Here is a 22432-nt window from a genome sequence, read left to right on the forward strand (position 1 = left end):
TTGATGCCTTGACGCGACTACGATCGGTCCTATAGTAGTGGAACTATGGACCTTTTAAAGTTCATTTTTTCACGTTTTCGGCACCCCATAACTACGAAATTATCACTTCCGACTACTGCTCCATATGAACTTTTTTTCTTTCTTATCTTGATTTGAGGAATCTAATCTCAAAATATAGTGACAAATTTGTGGAACACCTTAGCTATAGGACTTTCAAGAATACACGGAAAAAGTTTTCTGTGGACATGCAACATTCTATAGTGTATAATGTTAAATAATCTCCTGAGCAATTCTTGAGCAACTTTCTTAATATTTTGAATTATACGCCATTGACTCAACCGTGTTTACTATTAGAGTGATCTCAACCAAAACAAACCCACATGGTCCCTTGTTATTTGTTTGGGCACAGCAATTGAAATGCAATATAGAAGAGATGCATCGATAGAAAATTAATCCAATTTTAGATTCCACAATGTACCACTAAATACGCTTTTAATTTATTCCTAAATATTAAGTTCCAAACATGGAAATGGTAAAAAGTTTTATCTTTCTACATCACGAGGAATAGATAAATTAACGAGAAGTTTCAACAGTTGTGTGTTCATCACTTTACATGTAAATACTGTTTCTAGTGTCTAACCAAATTACTATGGCATTTCCATTTTACTTTTCAAATGCAACAATTATAAACAATAGCAAAACAAACCGAGAAATGGACTATATCTACATACGTACTGGTCTTGTAGTCTGGTAACCCTGTAAAATAATGCGGAAAAGTATCCACTTCTTCCTTCTCAACGTCTTTTTCACCCAATAACACTACATAATACTTCATTCTAAATGAAGTTAGTTACAGATTATTATTATTATTATTATTATTATTATTATTATTATTATTATTATTATTAAGTATTCTGCCTTTCGGCAGGTCCTGGTACTAATGAGGATTTTTTTTTCCCAATTTTAGATTTGGGCCTAGAAATGTCTCTTTCGTGTTTCTCGATCTTCAGCTTCCTCTTTTAACTTCCAATATTTTATTTCATTTTTTTTTTTTTTTTTTTTAAAATAACACAGGTCTGCAAAAATAAAACAATGCTAAGCTGCTTAGGTTTAGTTAACTGATTCGCATTTATTGGGGTGCGCTGAATCCAGGAATGACAACCGTTTTGTCCTGGGACGTCTGGGTTTCGAACAAACGGGTGGTCATTGTTGAACAAAAATATGAACACAAATATGCAATTTACAGAAACACCATTAACAGCGTAACACAAATTAATATACAGAAACACGCACACACGTGAAGACAAAAAAGTAATACCATTCTCAATCAGATTGCTTGTGAAAACATATTTTTTAAAGGTCAAACTTCGTTTGGAGCTTGTCCTTTTGTAGGTGGCTGCCGGAAGATCTCAAAACAACATCCAGTAGTAGTCTGCCATCATCGTAACACTCCAGTTTCCCTGATACCGTCGTTCCATTTCTTTGATATCTTGATGGAAAGGCTCCCCCTGCTCTTCACTCACTGCTCCCACATTATCAGAAAAGCAGTCAAGGTGGGAGTTGAGGAATGGACTTTTAAGCTCATGGAGCAACCAAGCTTTCAGAACGCAACATTTTTTTCCTCCATTTCCTTGTACTGTGAGTTCTTTCGGTTTCCCAAAAAACATTTTGATGACCACAGAAAAGGCAACCTAAGCCTATTTTTGAGTTGGAGTCATTGAACTGATAAAGTCTTTGTCAGATATTCTAATATCAGGGCCAACAAAAACCCGCATACTCGTAGTATTTGAGCAACAAACAGTGTAGCCAGAACTACTTACCAACGTTTTACAAATCTAATATGTAACCTTACTAAATTCGTTTATGAACATATTTATTGTTTTTGGTTTTTCTTTGTAATCTCGTACTCTCATTCATGACACATTACAATATGTGCCAGTGATCTCCATCCGGACCAATATACATGTATTTTCATGTTTCGGGGAGCACAAATACATTTAATCTTCCATGTTCATTTCTATGTTTCGTATGATGCATTTGCAATTTAGCGATTTCCAGCTACCTGTTTAACCACGTTATATTTCGATTGTGCAAAAAATAGACGTCCCAGGAAGAAACGGAGGTCATTTTCGACTTCGGTGCACCCAGAAGCGTAAAAATCAGCTAAACTTATGCAAACAGCTTTTTAGTTGCAGACCTCTGTAATCGATCAGTTGTGTTCTTCTCCCTATTCCTCGCTTTCCTTCCATCTTTTCTATGGCGGTATGAAGAAGACAATTTCTTCGCAAGACGTGTCCAATCCAATTGGCCTTTCTACGTTTGTTGTTCTCTCAGTTAATGTTACCTTCGAAGTTCTTGTCAGTTATAAAATAATAACCCTTACCCCCCCCCCCTCCCATCTAAAATTATACTCATCGCTTCGTGTGAAGTCAATAGCTTTTGTCCTATGTAGGCTTAAAATTGATTTTTCGATAGATTTCAAAGTACACAACGAATCCGCTTTAGACTTTCCTTCAGGTAAGCTTTTTATTTTACGTCTCTTAAGTAGAATTACTTCCCAAACATTGCTACAGGAAATCTAAAACACCCTGGAAACAGTGTATGTAGGCCATCATCGATTTCATTCAAAAGTGGTCAACTTACAGAAAATAAAAACATCTTGGTGTAAAAGCTATTATATATCGTAACATAAGCACTTCAAGTGCAGTAACTGAAGCGACGTCACGTTGTTGATTCTTCTCTTTTTCACCTGCGACAATAGATACTGGTAAGATCGTCAATTTCAGGAAATACTCAAAATATTGTCGCAGCTCCTCAAAGCAGTAAAACATCAAAAGTGACCTTGTCATGCATTCACAAACATCTACATTCGAAAGCATTGTCATTTTAATTTGTTTTTAGCTGCAACATGAGTCCAGTCTTCAGTTGTTGTAAATTACTTTCAGCTTCTCCAGGAGGGAAAGGATTCGAATACGTGTCGAAAACAAAGGATATTCATAAATTCGGATAAATTATCAAATGTTTTGCAATGTAGAATATGAATGAGAGGACCAATCTGTTTTGTACTTGCTAATAATGGACATAAAAGAAATAAAATAAGCACTGCTTCTTGTATTTTTGGAGAAGTTACTTTCAATGCATAAGGTTTATATATATATATATATATATATATATATATATATATATATATATATATATATATAATATAACCCTCTTGAGTTGATTGATCTCCTGAAACGTATAACAGCTAAAGATGTTCTGAAGAGGTTTGTAAGAAATTAAGGTCATCTAGATGTTCAACATATAGGGATAACAGCATAGGAACAACATTACTTCCATGTGGTCAAGTTCCAAGATAGAGAAATAAGTAATGAATGTCTTCTGGGAAAATTCAGGCTTTACAAAACTGAGTCCAAGTTAGGAAAGTGGCCTGCTTAGCAGGTTTTACTGTATTTCAGTGTCATTAAGAGTAAGTTAATGAGTTTTTCTAATTGCAGAGATCATTTGTATATAGCACAGAAACTATTGATTTCACACAAAACGGTATGGAAAATTTTAGACGAGGTTATCATTTGAACTAATCAATAGTATTTAATTCAAAACGTTAAAAATACTAGGGAAGACTTTTTTCTTTTTCTTCTTTTTTTTACATCGATATATATTTGCTTGAGAGATTATTCAACATCCATCATTTACTATGGAAAGATTCTTCTGCCCTAAATTTTCTTTAATGCTTAAATTTTCTCTAATGTCCTAAATTTTGTTTAATGCCTTAAATTTTCTTTAATGCTCTGAATTTGGTAATATTGGATAGTGTATATATCCAATATTACTGCATCATTTATGTTGAAACGCTGTTTTATCTTTTAAAATAATTACATAAAAAAAACACTGCAATTTTGTACGATGTATCGATAGAGGGAAATTGTTCTACATACTTTGTAATACGACCAGATTAATAGTGTTGTCAATTCAACACAGTGACATATTGTACTGCGTCAGGTTATTACATATTTATTTATTGAACAAATTCCCAGATGCAGCAAAATTTTGCCATTTTACACAGGGAAATAGTAACAAGCAGGAAAAAGAAGAAATAAAAATAAATGTTAACAACAATAATACCAATAATGTCAACAAAGAGTGCAAAAGTAATAATATTTGGGCAGCATGAGTTTAATTGCTGTCAAACACAGGGTAACTCAAAAAATGTCCACATCAGTTCTTAGATGGTTATAATAGTTCGGTATTCTGTGAAAAAGGACTTCTGTATAATCGCCAACCTGGGGCGGGCAAGATGGAAAAGGTGGGTATTCCAGGTTTTTCGGGAAGGAACACGTAGGAAGTGAGGTTTCCGATCTTAAGTTCCTATTAACTATCTCATGAAAAAGTTTCAGGTCAGAGTTATTTCTACGTACTAGCGAGGTCTGGATATTAAAATATCGCAAGAATTTCTCCTTAGGTAATGTTCAAAGTGCGGGAACACGAAAGCTTACTATAGCAATAAAGAAATTGAGAATAGGATGAAATCTAGAGAGATGTATAAATGCGGCCATGGCCCATATGGGAGAGCAGTATTCGATCTTGGGCGCTATTAGTGTTCTATAGAATGTTGCTAATGATGCCACAGTGCATAGTTCAGTAAATCGGTAAAGAAGTCCCAACATACGTATTAATTTCTTAACAGTGGAGGCGATATGGTCAAAGAACGTGGCTTACATAGCACACTTATTACTCAGTTTATAAACTAAAGATGCTGAAATATTACAGACATCAAAATTTTGGAAGTCTCTGGAGGCAACAAAACGTAAGTGAGATTGACGGTGCATTGTACATCCAAAATACCTTTAGTGTCGAATACTATGACCATAGTATGACTATTTCGAATAAATAGGAACCAAGTTAAAAAGGAATTGAACATTTGGCTTAACAATTCCTTAAAATGTTCAAGTCTTGAAGTCTTTCTTTAATTTTTAAGCTATCTTTACATTCAAACCTAATTACTATACGTAAAAACCAAGATATGATTATATCATGTTATTAAATAGCTTAAAATAATGAGGTGATGTTATTAAGCGTTCTTTTTCTGTAATAAACTGAATTTTGCGTATCGAATGAGCTTGACAGTCTTGTTCTCATATTGAGGTGTAAATAATTCTTGTTGGTGTCACGTAGAAGTTAATATTGTATCTTCTCTAGTTCATTGAATTACGTAGTTCTTATAGTTATTTCTGTCTGTTTCATATAATTTTGTTGTAGTACAGTGTGTTTATAAATTAATGGTGTGGTTTAAAAAAAATAATAAATCTATGTATTATCTCATATGGCACACCTTACAGCATAAACAGCGGCAACTGCCTAAGTTTCTGATGCACTAATCAGAATCCTACAATATGTGCATCCTTGATTACACGACACACACCTACACGACAATCAAATTCTTCCCATACTCGGTGTAGATCGGCCGCCGTGATAAATCTGAAATGCATGCGTTATCCGATCACAAACTTCCTCAAGGGACCCGAACATTGGCGGTACATAAACTCTATCTTTAAGAAACCCCTTTTTAAAAAATCGTATGATTTTAAGTCCGGCGAATGCGATGGCCAGGGGAGAAGGTTGTTGTCTTCTATTGCAGCACGTCCAATCATGCGGTGGCGAAGAACACGATTAAGAAACACCCGTACATTCCTGTAATAATAGGACGGAACACCGTTCAATTGTAATAATCATAATTGGTGTTCAGCTGGGGTAACAACCTTTTTTCCAGCGTGTTTAGAAATGAGTCACTGGTTTCTTGTTCGAAGATAAATGGGCATCGAAGACACGAGATCTACCAGAACTCTTGCCTTTACACAACCATCCAGTTTCCACGAATTGTCGGTACCACCTATTTATGTTATTATTTTATGATGGGCCTTTCCTAAACCGTGCACGAAAATCACGCAACACTGTAATCACAGATTTGGTCACCTCAAGAGGGAGCACACAGTAAGTCTTTTACTATTGCGATGTCTTGCAGAAAACTAACACTGCTGCCCGACAGTAATTATAACAAGAGTAACCAGCACAACAAGTAAACATCAGGTAGAGCATGAGAAACTTGGACAGTTGTTACTGCTTATGGTGTAAGTTTTACCCCATGTAATGTAATAAATAGATTTATTATTAATTTTTAAAACTGTACCATTCATTTATAAACACCCTGTATAAATATGTTCTTTTTTAATTTCATTATCTCAGTAAGTATGACCACTCACTTATTTTTCACTAGTATATGTTCTTCAGTTTAGCATTTGTCTTAAAGGGAAGCATGACTTACGATGAAATAAAAAAAAAATCTGGTACTTATTCCACATTCAATGCAATTTACTATTATTATATGTATGAATTGTTCACAATTATTTATTCTGAGTGCATATTAAGAGCGTATTTTAAAGTCCCCAGAATGATTTCGCTCGTTATTGACTTGTAAAATTTTTCTTCCGTTGCATGCAACATCACACACTGTAGGATGTGGTAAGTGTTTTTGATAGGAGTGACGGCGAGTGTTGTTAGTAGCACATTCAAGTAGTTCGTTAGAATGAAAAATCAGTGTTCATAGCATTTCCTCTTTTACTGTGAAAACTAACATATTGGACGTGGTGATAAATTCTGTAGTTCTGTAGATTCTAGAAAATTGTTTTTATTGATCTGTTTTAACTAGTTAATAATTTCGTTATTTAAAAAAAACAAAAAAAAAACGTAAAACTACCTGTGTGTGTGTGTGTTTAGGTAGAATAGATGTGTTTAGATTAACCGTAGAAAGTTTAGTACTGTTTTAACTTCCATAATACTCGATGTGTAGTCTGAATGGGTAGTTTAGAAATCGTAATTAATTTGTAATTTACTAGGTGTGCTAGTAATGAAGTGTTGAACGTAAACTTACTAAAATACTACTTTTAGTATTCAGTAAAATATTTATAATTTTATTATTTTGGATAACAATACGTCGTAAATATTACAAACTAGCAAAACGTTTTCCTGAACCGCTTTTCAACGTAAATTAAAACCAATGAAGTATTTTAAAAGAATCGGGCGCTTAGTAAAATAATTTTAGAGTAGCAATGTGTTGTGCTTTATATTACGTTGAAAAAAAAAAAAAAAAAAAAAAAAGAAAAAAAGCGAGTTAAATAAAATATGTGAAAACAGTTCTGAGAAACCTGTGTTTAAAAACACATCCGATTTCGCACGAAGTAATAATACACGAGGTATTTATATTTAAAAAAATCTTTTAAAATGATTCTACTTTTTTGTGTTTGCTTGTTTGTTTGTTAATTATATATGTATCCTTTGAAACATACTTGATAGGTATAGTTCAAAGATTCTTGAAAGAAAACTCCATTTAATTTTTATTTAAACGTCTATAATTAACAAAAACTTCGTTACTTACCTATAAATCCTCCCTTGGGGAGAATAAACAGCTTTCACACGTTTCGGAACACCAAACTAGTGCTGTCTTTCAGTGGTAAGGTAACACGGATAAAAATGGTTTTGAGAAAAAAGGTGTAGAAAAAGGAATACGAGTCACAGGATGAATAAATATAACGTAAATGATATTAAATTACCATGAAGAGAGCACAGTGTGAAAGGATGAGCTGAGCTGAAGGAAACGCGATGTCTGTGTTACGTCACTATTGCCAGATCCAAAATATACATCAAGGGTAGGTAACCAAATTCTATCAATGTTGCCAATATCCAGATTTAAAGCCGGTTTTGTATTTATGAATAAAATGTGAATAAAAAGTGATTCTTTAATCTCCCGTTGTTTCTTTGTTTTTACTGAACCTATTACATTAACCTGCTATATATTGTGTGTATGTTCTTTTAAGTGAAGGGTCAGTCCAAATGCCCTCTTCTTGTGACTTTTTATGATTGTCTAATATGTTCTTTAATTCGAGTGTTAATATAGCGTTTCGTTTGATCTATATATGAGGAATCACATTCGCATTGAACATGATAAATGCCTGACTTATTAAGTGGATCAACAAAATAACTTTTAAATCCGGTGAGATGTTTTTGTACACTTTTCGGGTAGGATACTAGAAGCATATGCTATTCTTTGCAAGAATACATTGAATTTTTGTTGCTGACTGTGGAAAGTAAGGAATTCCTATCCAGTTTTTGCTTCTTTGTGAATACTGTTTTAGGGGCTTGCACCGATCTACGTGTTTAATTAAATCATTTTTGTAAGGTACGTAATTCACGGGCGCCTCTGGCGGGGGGAAGGACGTGAGCGACGCGTCCCCCCCAATATTGTGAAATACAAAATAATCAATATTCTATTCTAATTTAATTTATTTACTAACGACAGAATGACATAAATAATAATAATTATATTTAGGCTGTGAAACGATTATAACAAGAGTTTTTGATAAGTCTCAGGGGATCCGTGAAGGTAAGCACAAAGAAAACAAATGGAATTGAAGATAATATACAGGTTGGGGTAGGTACTACGTACTACTATTTCAATCACTTTCTTTGATGTCCCCCCCCCCTCTCCCAGCCAATTTTACATGCCGGAGACGCCAGTGACGTAATTTATATCCCTTGTTTTGTTCTATTTGGTATGAAAACTGTATTTCGTCCTTGAGATCATTTGGACGATCACAAATTAACATTGCCCTACGAAAGAAACTTTGTACCGTCCTATGAATTAATAATGCTCTTCGAAGTAATTACCTTACCACTAAAGACGGAACTAGCTGGGTGTTCCGAAACATGTGGAGAGTGTTTATTTTACCCACGAGAAGATTTATTGGTAAGTAACCAACTTTTTTGTTAATTCGAATCATCCTCTCATGCACTTACATAATAATTTTAATCTTCATAACTATTTTACACATAATGTAGTAACTGTCATGTACCTAATTAAGCTGTTTTGCTTTTAAATTAAGGAAATATTTGCATAATTAACATCTCGAGACCCATGTGTTTATTCATTAGTCGGGTTTAAAGATCCGAGTGTTATTATACTCGTATATTCTGAATGTAGATTTATCAAGGTTATCTTAACAAATAAGAAATAAATCTGAATCAATATTTGTAATTTTTCCGTTGTCGCCCAAGCTCGAGGTTGAACTTCAATGTGTTAAATATCGAGAAGCATCATTCTTAGATACGGAAAGTTCAGTTGATATGGTCTCTTAGGGAAAAGGAACAAATAAATCAAAAGATGCTCTAAAACATTGTCTTTTTATATCACAACTGCTATTACATTTGTGTTAGAACGTATAATGGCGTAAAATAACACTGGTAGCAAAAACTGTAATGAGATTTCAGAACTTCACTGAAAATAGAAAATATTGCACATGTGAGATGAATGACAAGTTGTAAGGGGATCGTCATGGATATACTAGAAATAATAAAAGAAAAAATGCGATTGTTAAGTACAGAATAAAATTCCAATACCGTACGTAATCAAAATTAAATTAGAATTGCATAATACGCCTTTTTTGGGAGGGGGAGGGGTAAAGAGTTCAATACGAAATGAACTCAGGACTAAAATTTCCAGTGATTGTCAAAGTGTGAGAATAGCAAAAATTACTTAATTTTACAAGTGCCCCTCCAGTTTCAAACCTACAGAAAAGCTGTTAAAACAACAAAAGTTGTTAGGCTAGGCTAATTTAGGTTACTTTAGTTTAGGTTTGGTTAGTTTATGCTTGGTTAGTTTAACCAGTAAGACTTAAGTTAGACTACAATAGTGACTGAAACAGGTTCTCATAGAAGCTTCAATTATTACTTAAATTCAGTAATCCGTGGTTCTTATAAAAATTTAATAAATTCTGTTCATTATCCTTATATATTTCTGTAAAACTCAATGCGAAAATATCACATTCAAAGCACCGATTCGCCATCCTATACAACTACCATGCTCCTGAATCATCGAAACCTTCCTCGTCTTGCAAGTAGTACCCACTTCTACATATCTTTTCTCGTATTAAACGTAACTTTATTGCTAAACTTACACACCTAAACATCACATAAGAACTCCACATCATTATTTCTTACCTCATTTTTCTGTAAATGTTGTCAATTTTTATTAAAAAAAAAAAAAAAAAAAAAAAAAAAAACTGAGGGGCAACTCTAAACTTAGTTCGTAAACACAGAAACAAGCGCAAACAATCTGGGCATCTGCAATCTATATAACCGCAAATTGTATATTATCATCATCATATGATTATTATTATTATTATTAGTTTGGCTCGTAAATCACTGACAATGTTTCATATTTTCTTTTAGAACTTTTTACTAGATTTTATTAATCGTCTGAGAGGGGAGATTTTTTTATACAAAAAATTCCATTTAAAAAAAAAATTGCCTAATTTTGGATAGGTAGAGTTAGTTTAGGTTGGGTCAGATCAGGTTAGCTTTTGTTATTTCAATGTAAATATTATGTGTATACCTTACCTGCCTCCTCTGTCCGACATAACCCCACCTTTTTTTAAAAAAATTATAACTAGAGGTTATAAAAATTAACAAAGAAATCGAGCAAGAATAATAAATACTGTATTCACTTCCATAATTGATGCGATTTAGCAATTACGAATTATTATGCATTAGAATTTTGTGCCATGAACTTAAACCACGTTTATATCCTAAACTATTTCATGCATTTTATATTTTGTAAAAGTTTTTTTTTCCGTGAAACAAAAATACTAAAAATATTGACACTTTTAAAAATGTTAAAGCTAAATAATTTAAGGAATAACCAACGAACAAACCAGAAGTGTCAGGTAAAAGCAAAGTCATTATTTATATCAACTTAAAGAAGAAGAATTATTTATCATGATTTTTTTTTTTTTTAATTCTTATTACTTTGACATGTTAGTAAGTGGCGAATGACACTCAAAGCAAGCATGATAACTCAGAATGTTCCCTCATTTTAGTTTCAATTACGTCTCTTCTAAGTTACTAAACATTATAGAATCCAAGTGATACTTTTAATAAACTCTATTTACTACAGGTAATACTTGTAATATATTGTACTTACTAAATATACTAATTACTTCGAGATAGATATTTAAATCGGCGAGTTTTTATTTAGGCCATTTCAGTCATTTTCTTACGATTCTTCGATTCAGTGATTTATTTTTTGGGTTAAACACAGATCACTGAATCGAAGAATCGAAAAAATGAATTAAATGGCCAAAGCAAAGACTTCCCATTTAAAACTCTCGCGATTATCAAATCATATTGTTACGAGATGTAAGTATCATTCAGTAACGTAACAGTATTTAAAAAAAATGCAAAATATAATTGATAAATTTTGCGTCACACTGTTGTTTGTTGCTTTATATATAAAACTATAAACCTAGCCGAAAACGTTATAGTTTAACTAGTTCTAAAATAAATCTATAAGTTACGAATTTTTGTAATAACTGTAGAGCGACATCCTGCTTATATAAGAAAAAAATCTTTGCACGATTATTAGTTATTTTTTCAATTATTTCAGTTTAATGTGTATTGTACTCAATTGTTTCATTACTCTTAAATAATACACAGCTGAATTAATCAATTAAATGTCTATATAAAGCACTTGTTCAATCGTAGTTTCAAAAGTCTGTTTCCTTTATTCACTTTCTCAAAAATTCTGTATTTTCATCCATACATAGATCTTCATAAATAAAGGTAAACAATAATATTAAATAAGAAGCACTAACCGTGTTTCCGGAAATGGTATTTCGGTTCTCTCTGGGGTCTTAATTTCTGCTGATTTTTCTCTTTACTTAAGAGCCTGACATAATAAAAATAATACAAAATTTACCATTTTTCTTTTGCTTGTTTTTCATAAGTGAAAGGAGATAATGAAATGCAACTTACCACATTCATAGATAATGTTATTCTACATCAGAAAATATGAACCCGAGGAATTTTCAGTGTTGCTATCAATACAAATTACAGTGTTACCAGAATAATATTTCCCCCAAAATCTTAAGCTAAAGCAGCGACTAGAGAAACGAACTCAACTGCATTTGATTACGTATCATGTTGGTTTGGTATCCTGTGAACCATTTTTAAATAATAGTTGTATTTAGTTTGTAATAAACAAAATATTTTTAACAAGCAGTTACTAAAATTAAATAATAATGTTATTTAAAAAGTAGTTTACAGGATACCAAAACAACATAATACTAATCAAATGCAGTTGAGTTCGTTCCTCTAGTCGCTGCCTTAAATTAGATTTCGGTGGAAATGTTATTCTGGCAACACTGTAATTTCTATGGATTTCAGCACTGAAAATTCTTGAGGTTTATATTTTCTGTTGTAGAATAATATTATCTATGATTGTGGTAAGTTACATTTCATTATCTCCTTTCACTTATGAATAAACAAGCAAAAGAAAAATGGTAAATTTTGTATTATTTTTAGTATGTCAGGCTCTTAAGAGAACTTTCTGGAAATATTGGAACACAAGAGCACCAGAAACCTTTGAATTTTATCGTCACATATCTTTACTTTAGTTCTGTGCCTCACACTTGAATTTTTAATACCACTGATAGAAGATTAGAAAACTATTTACAAATATTTGACAAAAAACTGTTCTTTTAACCCAACGGCGCATAGTGAGTCCTATTTATATATTAACACAGTTTTCCACCCTTTCATACTCAGCTTATCAAACAGAACATTAATTTAACTTTAATTATTGTTAGTAAGTAAGGCGAAAGTTACTTGTGAAGCCTGTAAAGAGAGCCTAAATAATATAAAAAGAAAATTCCTTCGGAATACAAATTTGGTACTTATTTTAATTTACTAATATGTCTCCTAAATCATCTATTATCGAGTAATATCCTTAGTTTCTTCCACATATCGTATGAGAATAGAAGTAGGTGAAGAGAGCAAACTTTTGATTATGGTTGGGGAAACAAATATGTTTTCTTCATACAATATTTATATATTCGTGTGATTGAAAAGTAAATTATGAGTATTTTCGTTTAAAATTATATATTTAAGCAATGATATACGGTATAACCTTGAGGACAAACTGTAAACTTAAATTGTGATAATATTGATTTCGGAGTAACCGGAATTCGTATGATGGAAAGAATCAGCCGGCCTTCACAGCAAAAAATGAAGTGTTGAAAAAATGATTACCACTTCAGCGTGTTAGTTGTGTGTTAATTCAACGTCAAGGACATCGCTTTCAATGCACATCAGAAATACCTCATTACTGGCTGTGAGTATTAGCGTTGGTTTTTATTGTTTGGTATGATCAAGGCTTTACGCAGTATATTTGGCATTTATACCAAGTAACGGATAACATTCTATGTTTTCTGTAATCGGTCACAATAATAGGTTTGGAAACTTGTGAATTATCTGAGAACAGTTACATGAATAGCAGTGCTGTCATCTGTTTTCCTTATCTGTTATTCTTATGTCTTAGCAGGTAAGAACAGAAGATAGTAGAACTGCTACTTATGCAACTGTTGTCAGGCAATTCCCAAGTTTATAAAACTAATATTGCGACCGATTACAGAAAACACAGAATGTTATCCGTTACTTGGTATAAATGCCAAATATACTGCGTAAATCTTTCCTTATATCAAACAAAAAAACAATACAAAATTCTTACAGCTAGTAACAAGTTATTTCTGATATGCTCGGAAGACGATGCCCTTGGTCCTGAATTAACACATAAGTAACACGCTGAAGTGGTAATCATTTTGTGTTGTTTGAACACCTCATTTATTGCTGTGTATTTGCTAGAAGCTAAACAAATACATATAACAAACTGTTACATCGAGTTATTAAGATAAAATTGTTTACCGTGATTTATTTATTTGTTTATTTTAAAACAATTCTTATTATCACACTCACTATTTAATTTGTTAATTGAAACGTGTATTAACGACTAAACCAGGAGCAAATGATAATGCCAACGAGTCGAAGAATGGAATCAGTCCATTTGCTTTACCGAAAATAGTCTTTTTTAAAAATAAAAAAAAAATAAAATATGAAAAACACATTATGAAATATGTGCAAAATTTGTACTACGGGGAAAATTAACGTTTCATTATTATTATTATTATTATTATCGAAATATCTTCATTGGAATTTTCACACAGATTTTATTGATTTTTTATCATTAATCGCATCAAAATAACCAATTAATAAAAGTTTAAAATAATCTTATAACACTATTTATCAAGTTATTTTCACTTGTAAGAGCATGTACTACGTATCTCTTGACTTCACCTTACTTGACCTCATGCAACATCTTCAAAAAATTGTCAAATTTTTAGTGACTGTCTGTCAGTATTTTTAAGACATAAAAAATCAGAAAAATATACTGTTAGACTTAGATAACAGATGCACGAGGGATAGGAATACGTCATGTTTTCTGAAGCCACTGTGTAATACTACACTTGTGTAGAACTGGATTCGCGCAATAACCTTTATGGATGAAAACTGGAAGCCTACTCTGTTTGGCTTTTATTTTTTGTAATGGCGACCGTGCCAGGCTTCCTGGTTTCTAAGTGATTAGCATACACGCCTTCGGCGCTGTTTCGATCCCCCGTGGTTTGGACCTTATATTAAAAGCGATACAAAATTTACCTTTTTCTTTCTTTCTTTCTTCATAAGTGAAAGGATATAATGAAATGCAACTTACCACAATCATAGGTAATGTTATTCTACAACAGAAAATACGAACCTGAAGAATTTTGAGTCTTGCCATCCGTAGAAATTACATTGTTGCCAGAATAACATTTCCCCCAAAATCTGAGTTAAGGCAGCGAGTACAGGAGCGAATTCAACCGCATTTGATTACGTTTCATATTGGTGTGGTATTCTTTGAACTACTTCTTAAATAATAGTTGTATTTAGTTTGTAATAAACAAAATAGTTTTAACATACAGTTATTAAAGTTAAATATTATTTAAAAAATAGTTCACAGAATACCAAAACAACATACGTAATCAAATGCAGTTGAGTTCGTTCCTCTAGTCGCTGCCTTAATTTAGATTTCGGTGGAAATGTTATTCTGGCAACACTGTAATTTCTATGGATAGCAACACTAAAAATTCTTCAGGTTCATTATTTTTCTATTGTGGAATAACATTATCTATCAAAAAACAAGCAAAAGGAAAATGGTAAATTTTGTATTGTTTTTAGTATGTCAGGCTCTTAAGTTGTACGACCAAGTCTCATATAACCTTGATGCTGAAAAGAAACCAACTCCAAACTTTCAATTAAGCAGTGAAGACGGTGAAGGTGTGATTTTTGGACCAGCAATAATAATAGGACATAGTAAAGAAACTACTATCGTTCCCTGCATTGTGGTTTCTTGTGATCGAAAACGAAGTGTAAGTAGTAGTTTGAAGAGAGAAAAAGCTGATTGGAAGTTTTCTGATGCCCATACACAAGGGTCTGCGCAGGATTTACTTATATAATGTCACTTGGATTTTTAGAGAATAATGGATGCACTTTATTTCCCATGCATCTTTTATCCAATTCCAGCTGTATACTTGTCTTAAAAATGCTGACACGCTTAAAATTCGACGGTTTATATTAGTTAGGGTGAGCCACAAAAATTTGTAAAATTACTATTAATTTTATTTTCATTTATTTTTCTACTTGTGATGAAAAAAAATAATCTCTTGAGTTATTTTTTAAATATTCTCTTCAATTAAATCAACTGTGTGAAGTTGACAGTAACAAAGTGAGTACGAAAACGTAGGAACATCTATGCAAACCGTGTGTTCATTTTGTGAGAGAATTAATCAGCTTAGCGCCTTCCTTTACAAAGCATTCAAAGGAAATGGAGCACTACCATTCGGAACCAAGTGCATATGATATAGTGGTGCCCGTATGATACTAAAGGACTAATAATTCTGAATATGCTGTCAAGTATCATGCATAAATAACGATATTCAGTATCAAAAAATGTTTGTATTCACCAGGCTCTCTTTGATTTACTTATTGCATATACTAGAATCATTTGATTTACTTATTGCATATACTAGAATCATTTGATTTACTTATTCCATATACTAGAATCATTTGATTTATTTATTCTATATATTAGAATCATTTGATTTATTTACTGCATATAGTGGAATCATTTGATTTACTTATTGCATATAATAGAATCATTTGATTTACTTATTGCATATACTAGAATCATTTGATTTACTCATTTCATATACTAAAATCATTTGATTTACTTATTTCATATACTAGAATCATTTGATTTACTTATTCCATATACTAGAATCATTTGATGTACGTATTCTATATACTAGAATAATTTTTTTTATTCCATATACTAGAATCATTTGATTTACTTATTTCATATACTAGAATCATTTGATTTACTTATTTCATACACTACCGCTCAAAAGGTTACAGCTGCGAGAAAAGATGGAGCAATGGAAATCCACTATGTGTGTGTTTGAAGGCCACAGGAACGTGCTTTTAAATGCCACCAACATATGACGCCTGGGTACAGAAGCTAATACAGGAGCCAATCAAAAATTTCGAACGTACCAGTTCATTGCTCCATCAAGCGCTAATATAAATTATCACAAATAGTTAGAGAAAAAAGTAGCAAACAACTAACACTCTTTAAATAAACCCCATGGCGTTCATACATCTTTGTCAACAATAGCGAAGACGCTAACATGTGATATATATTGAAGATCACTTGCAGTCTACGGTATTCAACGCCTTCCTTCTTCATGGCATAGATGTCTGAGGACTGTAGGGAAAGTACTGAAAGAGTGTTCGTTATTTTTTATGTATCGTACTTCTCTTTTTACCTTTGTGCTTTCGTATTAATTTGTTCATTGTAAAGTCTGATGGGGCAATGAATTCGTATGTACGTATCTTTCGATCCCCCATTGTCGTTAGCTCCTGCACACATACACAATTTGTCGGCGGCACAAAAAAGGATCTTTTTCTGACGTCCAAACACGTAGTGGATTCCTATTGGTTTTTTTTTTTTTTTGGGGGGGGGGCAGCTATAGCATATTGACATGACTTACATTACTGCTCAAAAGTTGTCGAACTTCCCGGATTCATGTGAACATCTACTGTGTCTTATGACTTTGCCACGAGAACTTTTCTTCAGTATGTCAGAGGTACTACTGTCTAAAGCATAGAATTTGACGACAGGTTTATCGAGATCTGAGAGATACTACAGATGATATATGTAATTATAATTCTTAAAACTGAAACCAAAAAAAGACAATTTGATATAGATATTGCATAGTATAAACAAAAATGTGGAAGTTGAGACTTTTTTTTTATTTTTTTTTTATTTTTATTTTTAAGAGAGACTTAGAAAGTCAAAGTAGTGAAAGAAAAAGCAGTTTACCAAATTTGCAATTTTTTCTTCATACCTTGTTGATATGCAAATGCCTAGAAAGTCAGAAATTTAATTGTTTGAAAATTGTTTACAACGCCCAACTTAGGGTTTCTCAGTAAGAGCGTATATATATATATAGTGCTCGTCTTCCCAATTTAACGAACTATAATGGGGCGTACGAAACTATCGTAAACATTCTTCAAAATATGATATTTTTTTGCTTTTAAAAACGTTAATATATAAACAAGATATAAAGAACTGTAAAATTAGGAAAGCAGTTTTTTCTTTCGAATTTCTGTCGGTGCAGTGCCCACCTATGACTATCTTTCAAAGAAAACAAATATGTTGCCTCGGCTTCTACACTTTTGTTTATGCTATGCATTATCTATAGCAAATTGTCTTTATATTTGTTAAAATGAAACGAAAAAAAATTAGACATATCATCTGTAGATCTCGCAGATCTTGATTCAACTGTCGTCGGATTTTATACTTTGGGCAGTAGTACCTCTGATACACAGCTACTCACTTGTCGTGCCAAAATAATAGTTTACAGTAGATGCTCCGTATAAAAAATCCGAGGAGTGGGAAGAGGGAATTCAAATCTTTTGAGCGGTAGTGTATGAAATAATCCTAGTATACAATAAGTAAATCAAATGATACTAGTATATATAATAAGTAAATCAAATGATTCTAGTATATGCAATAAGTAAATCAAATGATTCTAGTATATGCAATAAGTAAATCAAATGATTCTAGTATATTCAATAAGTAAATCAAATGATTCTAGTATATGCAATAAGTAAATCAAATGATTTTAGTATATGCAATAAGTGAATCAAATGATTCTAGTATATGCCATAAGTAAATCAAACGGAGCCTAGTGAATATAAAAATTTCTCGATACTTAATATCGTTATTTATGCATGATACTCGACAGCATATTCAGAATTATTACGTCCTTTAGTATCATACGGGAGTAGATAATAGTTTTTGTTTTATAGAAGTATCATAGAAATAGGCTTATCACCGTAATAAATTATTATTCTCTTTTGGTCTCTTTGAAACTCGACATATAAGTATTAGAAAACCGTTAAGTATGCGGTGCGCTTATGTTGAAGAAAAGACAAGTGAGTTTTTTCAGTAAATTGTTAGGGGGAGGGATTCTCGGTGAAATTATGTTTCCTGCCTCCCCCTTTTTTTTCTGTGCATTTATTGGTATCTGTTTCTGCTTATACCACCAGCATATTTGACTAGGAGTTCAAAGCCCCAGTCTTACTCTTTGATGATATATATGCGTAGTTTGGGGAAGTAGGTTATCTGTAAGATTTAAGAAATAAATTAATTAATTCCATAAACGATATTGAAATATTCTATGGTTGTTCCGTGCTTTTCAAACGTTAATTTTACAAAGCGTCATCAGTTCATCAGCCGAAAAAGAACGGCTTCGATTTTGTAGCATTGCTTCATGAATAATAATAATACATGTTGAACAGGAACACTATTTCTGCCTCTCTCTCTTTCCTTCTATTCTGAAACTTCATATGCGGATACTTTAAATAAACGTGTAGAGAATATGAAGACCTGACCAATCAGGGGGATTTCGAGATTAGGAACTTGAAGTCTGGGATCAAATTTTAATCTTCAATCCCATCTCCGAGTACAAACAAACAAGTGAGGGTGACCATGCAGCAAAACACCTTATTCCGTGCGTAATCTTCTTCTGATCCATTTAACAAGGAGTAGAGGAGGTTCTTTTAAATAGGTTAAATTTAAAAATAGTGTCTTTGATACTTCAAGGAGAGAAACATAGAAGTACGTTCACACTATGTGCACCGAATGACAGTGTATCTCCATGGACGTCCTTTAGAGTACATTTTTTGTTCTAAATATCCATAAAGATGAAATTAGCATATTCAACATGATAAGAGGAATGGATATCCAGTGCAGTATTGATGAGTATCCCGATTAGAATGTAGGCACAGATGTTCTGAGAAAGAAATAGCTCAAATTTTTTACATACAGTAAATAAGAGGCGGTCCCGGGTTCGATATCCGGTGAGGACACTCCGTCGGAAAGTCTTTTTAGGCCAACCATCAAGGATTTTCTTTATTCACACCAGGCAAATGCCGGAGTGGTACCTAAGATAAAAAACCCAGGCCGCTTCCTTCCTTCCCCATTCCGTTCTTCCTTTTGCATTTCCCGTATAGTGTGATCACCCAGGGATACGTGACGGGCTGAATGCCCAGTAATATAATTTCTAATTTCTAACAATAAATAACGGATGATTAATGTATTTACTATGTTAAATGATGATTGTCCCTTATGCTTGGGAAATCGGATTTTTTAGCCCCTTCGGAGTAGAATTCAATTCATTGCTGAAAGAAAGAAAAGAGAAAAATAAAATATTAAGTTCTTTACTTGACGCATGAAGGAATAGCGATGTCTTGAAATATGAGTAATTACACAAAACATTTTGTGCGTTATATTTGCGTTGTGTTATGTCGGCAGGTTATGAATTATTACCACCGTGATTTTCCACTTGAAAATATAAACCGAGCTGTCAACCACACAGTTGCTTTAAAATTATTTTATTATATGAATGAAAAATACATGTGTGTTTTCACTTTTGTTTTATTTTGTGGAATTTTATTGTGCAAACCTCTCTTCTTTTATTGTACATACGTTATTTCTTCTTCACTTTGACTCTTTTTATCTCATTTTTTAGTTATCTTTGTTACTGTGCTCTTGTACATTGTTTTCGTTTTTTTTTATACCGTATGTAAAGTTGTGAACACATGTGTCTTTTTCAACATTGAATTTTAAGTGTAAATGTATGTTCTTGATTCCTTCTATCAACCTCAATCTTCCATTACTTTTAAATGTTTATCAATGTAATGTGTCGTTTGTTTTTATTTTATTTTTGTTTTTTCTCTAATGTGTTATTTATGTATAGTATGTGTTTTAATTTTTTTTTGTCATTCATTTAAAAGAAAATGATTTTGAGTTATCAGTTTAAAGTTTTAATCAATTTTGAAGCGATGTAGTCATTATTAATATAATTTTTTCTTTTTATTTTAAAGAATTTCTTTCTAAAGAATATTCATAAAAAACATATACCATCTTTTACGAGGAGTACTGATAAAAATTTAACCTTACCAAGAAAAGATTGAGCTAGGGAAAGCTGAAACTCCCACTATTCTACATATTTGCCTAGTAGGTCAATGCATTTGCGACATCTGTCCTACAACTTTTTAAGTCCTTGTAAATAGAAGTCTTTTGTCTGTACTCCACTCACCTGTAGCATCAATTGCTGTTTGAACACTCTGAAATTTTGAATTTTTTGAGATTCGGGAACAGATGATAATAGGAAGGAACTAAGTCAGGCAAATAAAGGGGATGGTGCTAGGTCAGGCGAATAAGGGGGATGAGGCAACCCTTGAAAAGCCTAGGGTAGCCAATGTGTCTTGTGTTTAATTGCCGTGTGTGAGAAGTTCTTCAGAACTTTGGGAATCCACTTTGCTGCAACCTTCCTCATATCCAGATCATTATGAATAATGATACCAACTCTTTCACGTCATATGCCCAAACATATAGCAATCCTTTTGGCTGGCATTCGACGATCTTCCTTATCATGTCCTGGATGGCTGGCGCATTTTTGAGAACAGACACAAAAACAGGCTTGCTACTGGGTTTCGTACTTTCAACATCAAAATGGCCAGTTCTGAAGTTTGCCGCCCAGCGTTTGACAGTTGCATATGGCGGCCCACGGGTCCTTAAAGTTTGTCCCATTTCATCGTTTGTCCCATTGCGTCGCACCTTTCCCTTGGAGGAAGAGAAACTTTGGAGGTTGTGCTGTGCTCCTCTGGACTGAAGCTTGCTGGAGGTGTAGCCATGTTCACTTCTGAAATGAAAAAGAAAAGGATGTTAATATTATAGAACATTGCATTTTGCAACATAGTCTATACAGATCCTGCCCTATATAACCTGCTAATTTTAGCTTCCTAGTTCAATTTTTTTCTTGGTAAGGCTCAATCTTTATCAACACCCCTCGTATACTAAATATTGTTCATTTTAAATGTTAAAGATTCAACCCTCCCGATATAGTCTTGAGAAAAATAGTAAATTCATTGAAATGACGGAGAAATAACTTGAAATAATTTGTCCAAAGATATGAAATTCCTAGACTTGATGAGTTAAAAAAAAAATCTTGTGCATATATATTTTTTCTTTCATACTAAAAGGAAATTCATTTCTATATTTATATATATAAAAAAATGTGGGGTTGTGATGTCTTGCCCTCCACTCCAGGTACTTGATCTCCAACGGGCATTGCACGCTGATCCTTCGTCAACCTGTGGCCCAACTTTCGGAGAAGCCCTTGATCTCCGAGACATCACGAGAAAGGTGAGATCAATATTCACTTTAGCACTATTTCAAAATAACAACAACACAGATAAAAATTATATCACGCTTCTTCTCCATATCTCTGTTTACTTAAAGCGTACATGGATTTTTCTAAATAATAATCGGAAACAAAATAAAAAAGACGCTTTTGTTGAAACTAAATTTAATTGGAAATTTCAGTCAATTACATTACAGGGAATTCAGATTTAATCCATGTACCCATATGTTTGTTTAAATACATATTTTAAAAGTTATGTTTTTGAAAAACTAGAAAATATATTTTTATTTACGTCTATTTGATAATTTAGCTGACTTTGTGTCGCTTGTTTTAGACAATTGATATTCAATTCAGCGTTTCATATCTCCCAGTCATAAAATACGAAAGAAATTTGCCTTTTTCAGGAATTATACCTAGGTATTATTATTTTTTTAAAACAGTTTATATTTTCTTGAATATCTTTTCTTTATAAGCTCATATGTTGCTTTTGTTTTGTAAATAGATTTTCAGCCAAAATTATAAGAGTATGTATATATATATTGTATAAGCTTCTGTGGTAGAACAAAAGTACAGTCCATACAGGATGTCCCTAAAGGATTGGTCAATATTAGAGGATCAGAATGCTTGCAACAAAATATTTAGAAAATCTATATATTAAAATATGTCTAGAAATCGTTCAT

At 32.6% G+C, this 22432-nt stretch overlaps 1 protein-coding gene across 1 annotated transcript in view; it reads left to right on the forward strand.

Annotated features, from left to right (window-relative positions):
• rut (adenylate cyclase rutabaga) overlaps nucleotides 1-22432 on the forward strand; it is a gene marked incomplete in the record, with an annotated part of 698554 nt that overhangs the window by 539333 nt on the left and 136789 nt on the right. Inside the window, 1 exon segment of the mRNA XM_081741008.1 lies at nucleotides 21659-21754. Within this exon segment, the coding sequence (XP_081597134.1) occupies nucleotides 21659-21754 (96 nt within the window).

This window comes from Thermobia domestica, chromosome 15, assembly GCF_964235325.1.
Source record: "Thermobia domestica chromosome 15, izTheDome1.hap1.1, whole genome shotgun sequence".
NCBI lineage: Eukaryota > Metazoa > Arthropoda > Insecta > Zygentoma > Lepismatidae > Thermobia > Thermobia domestica.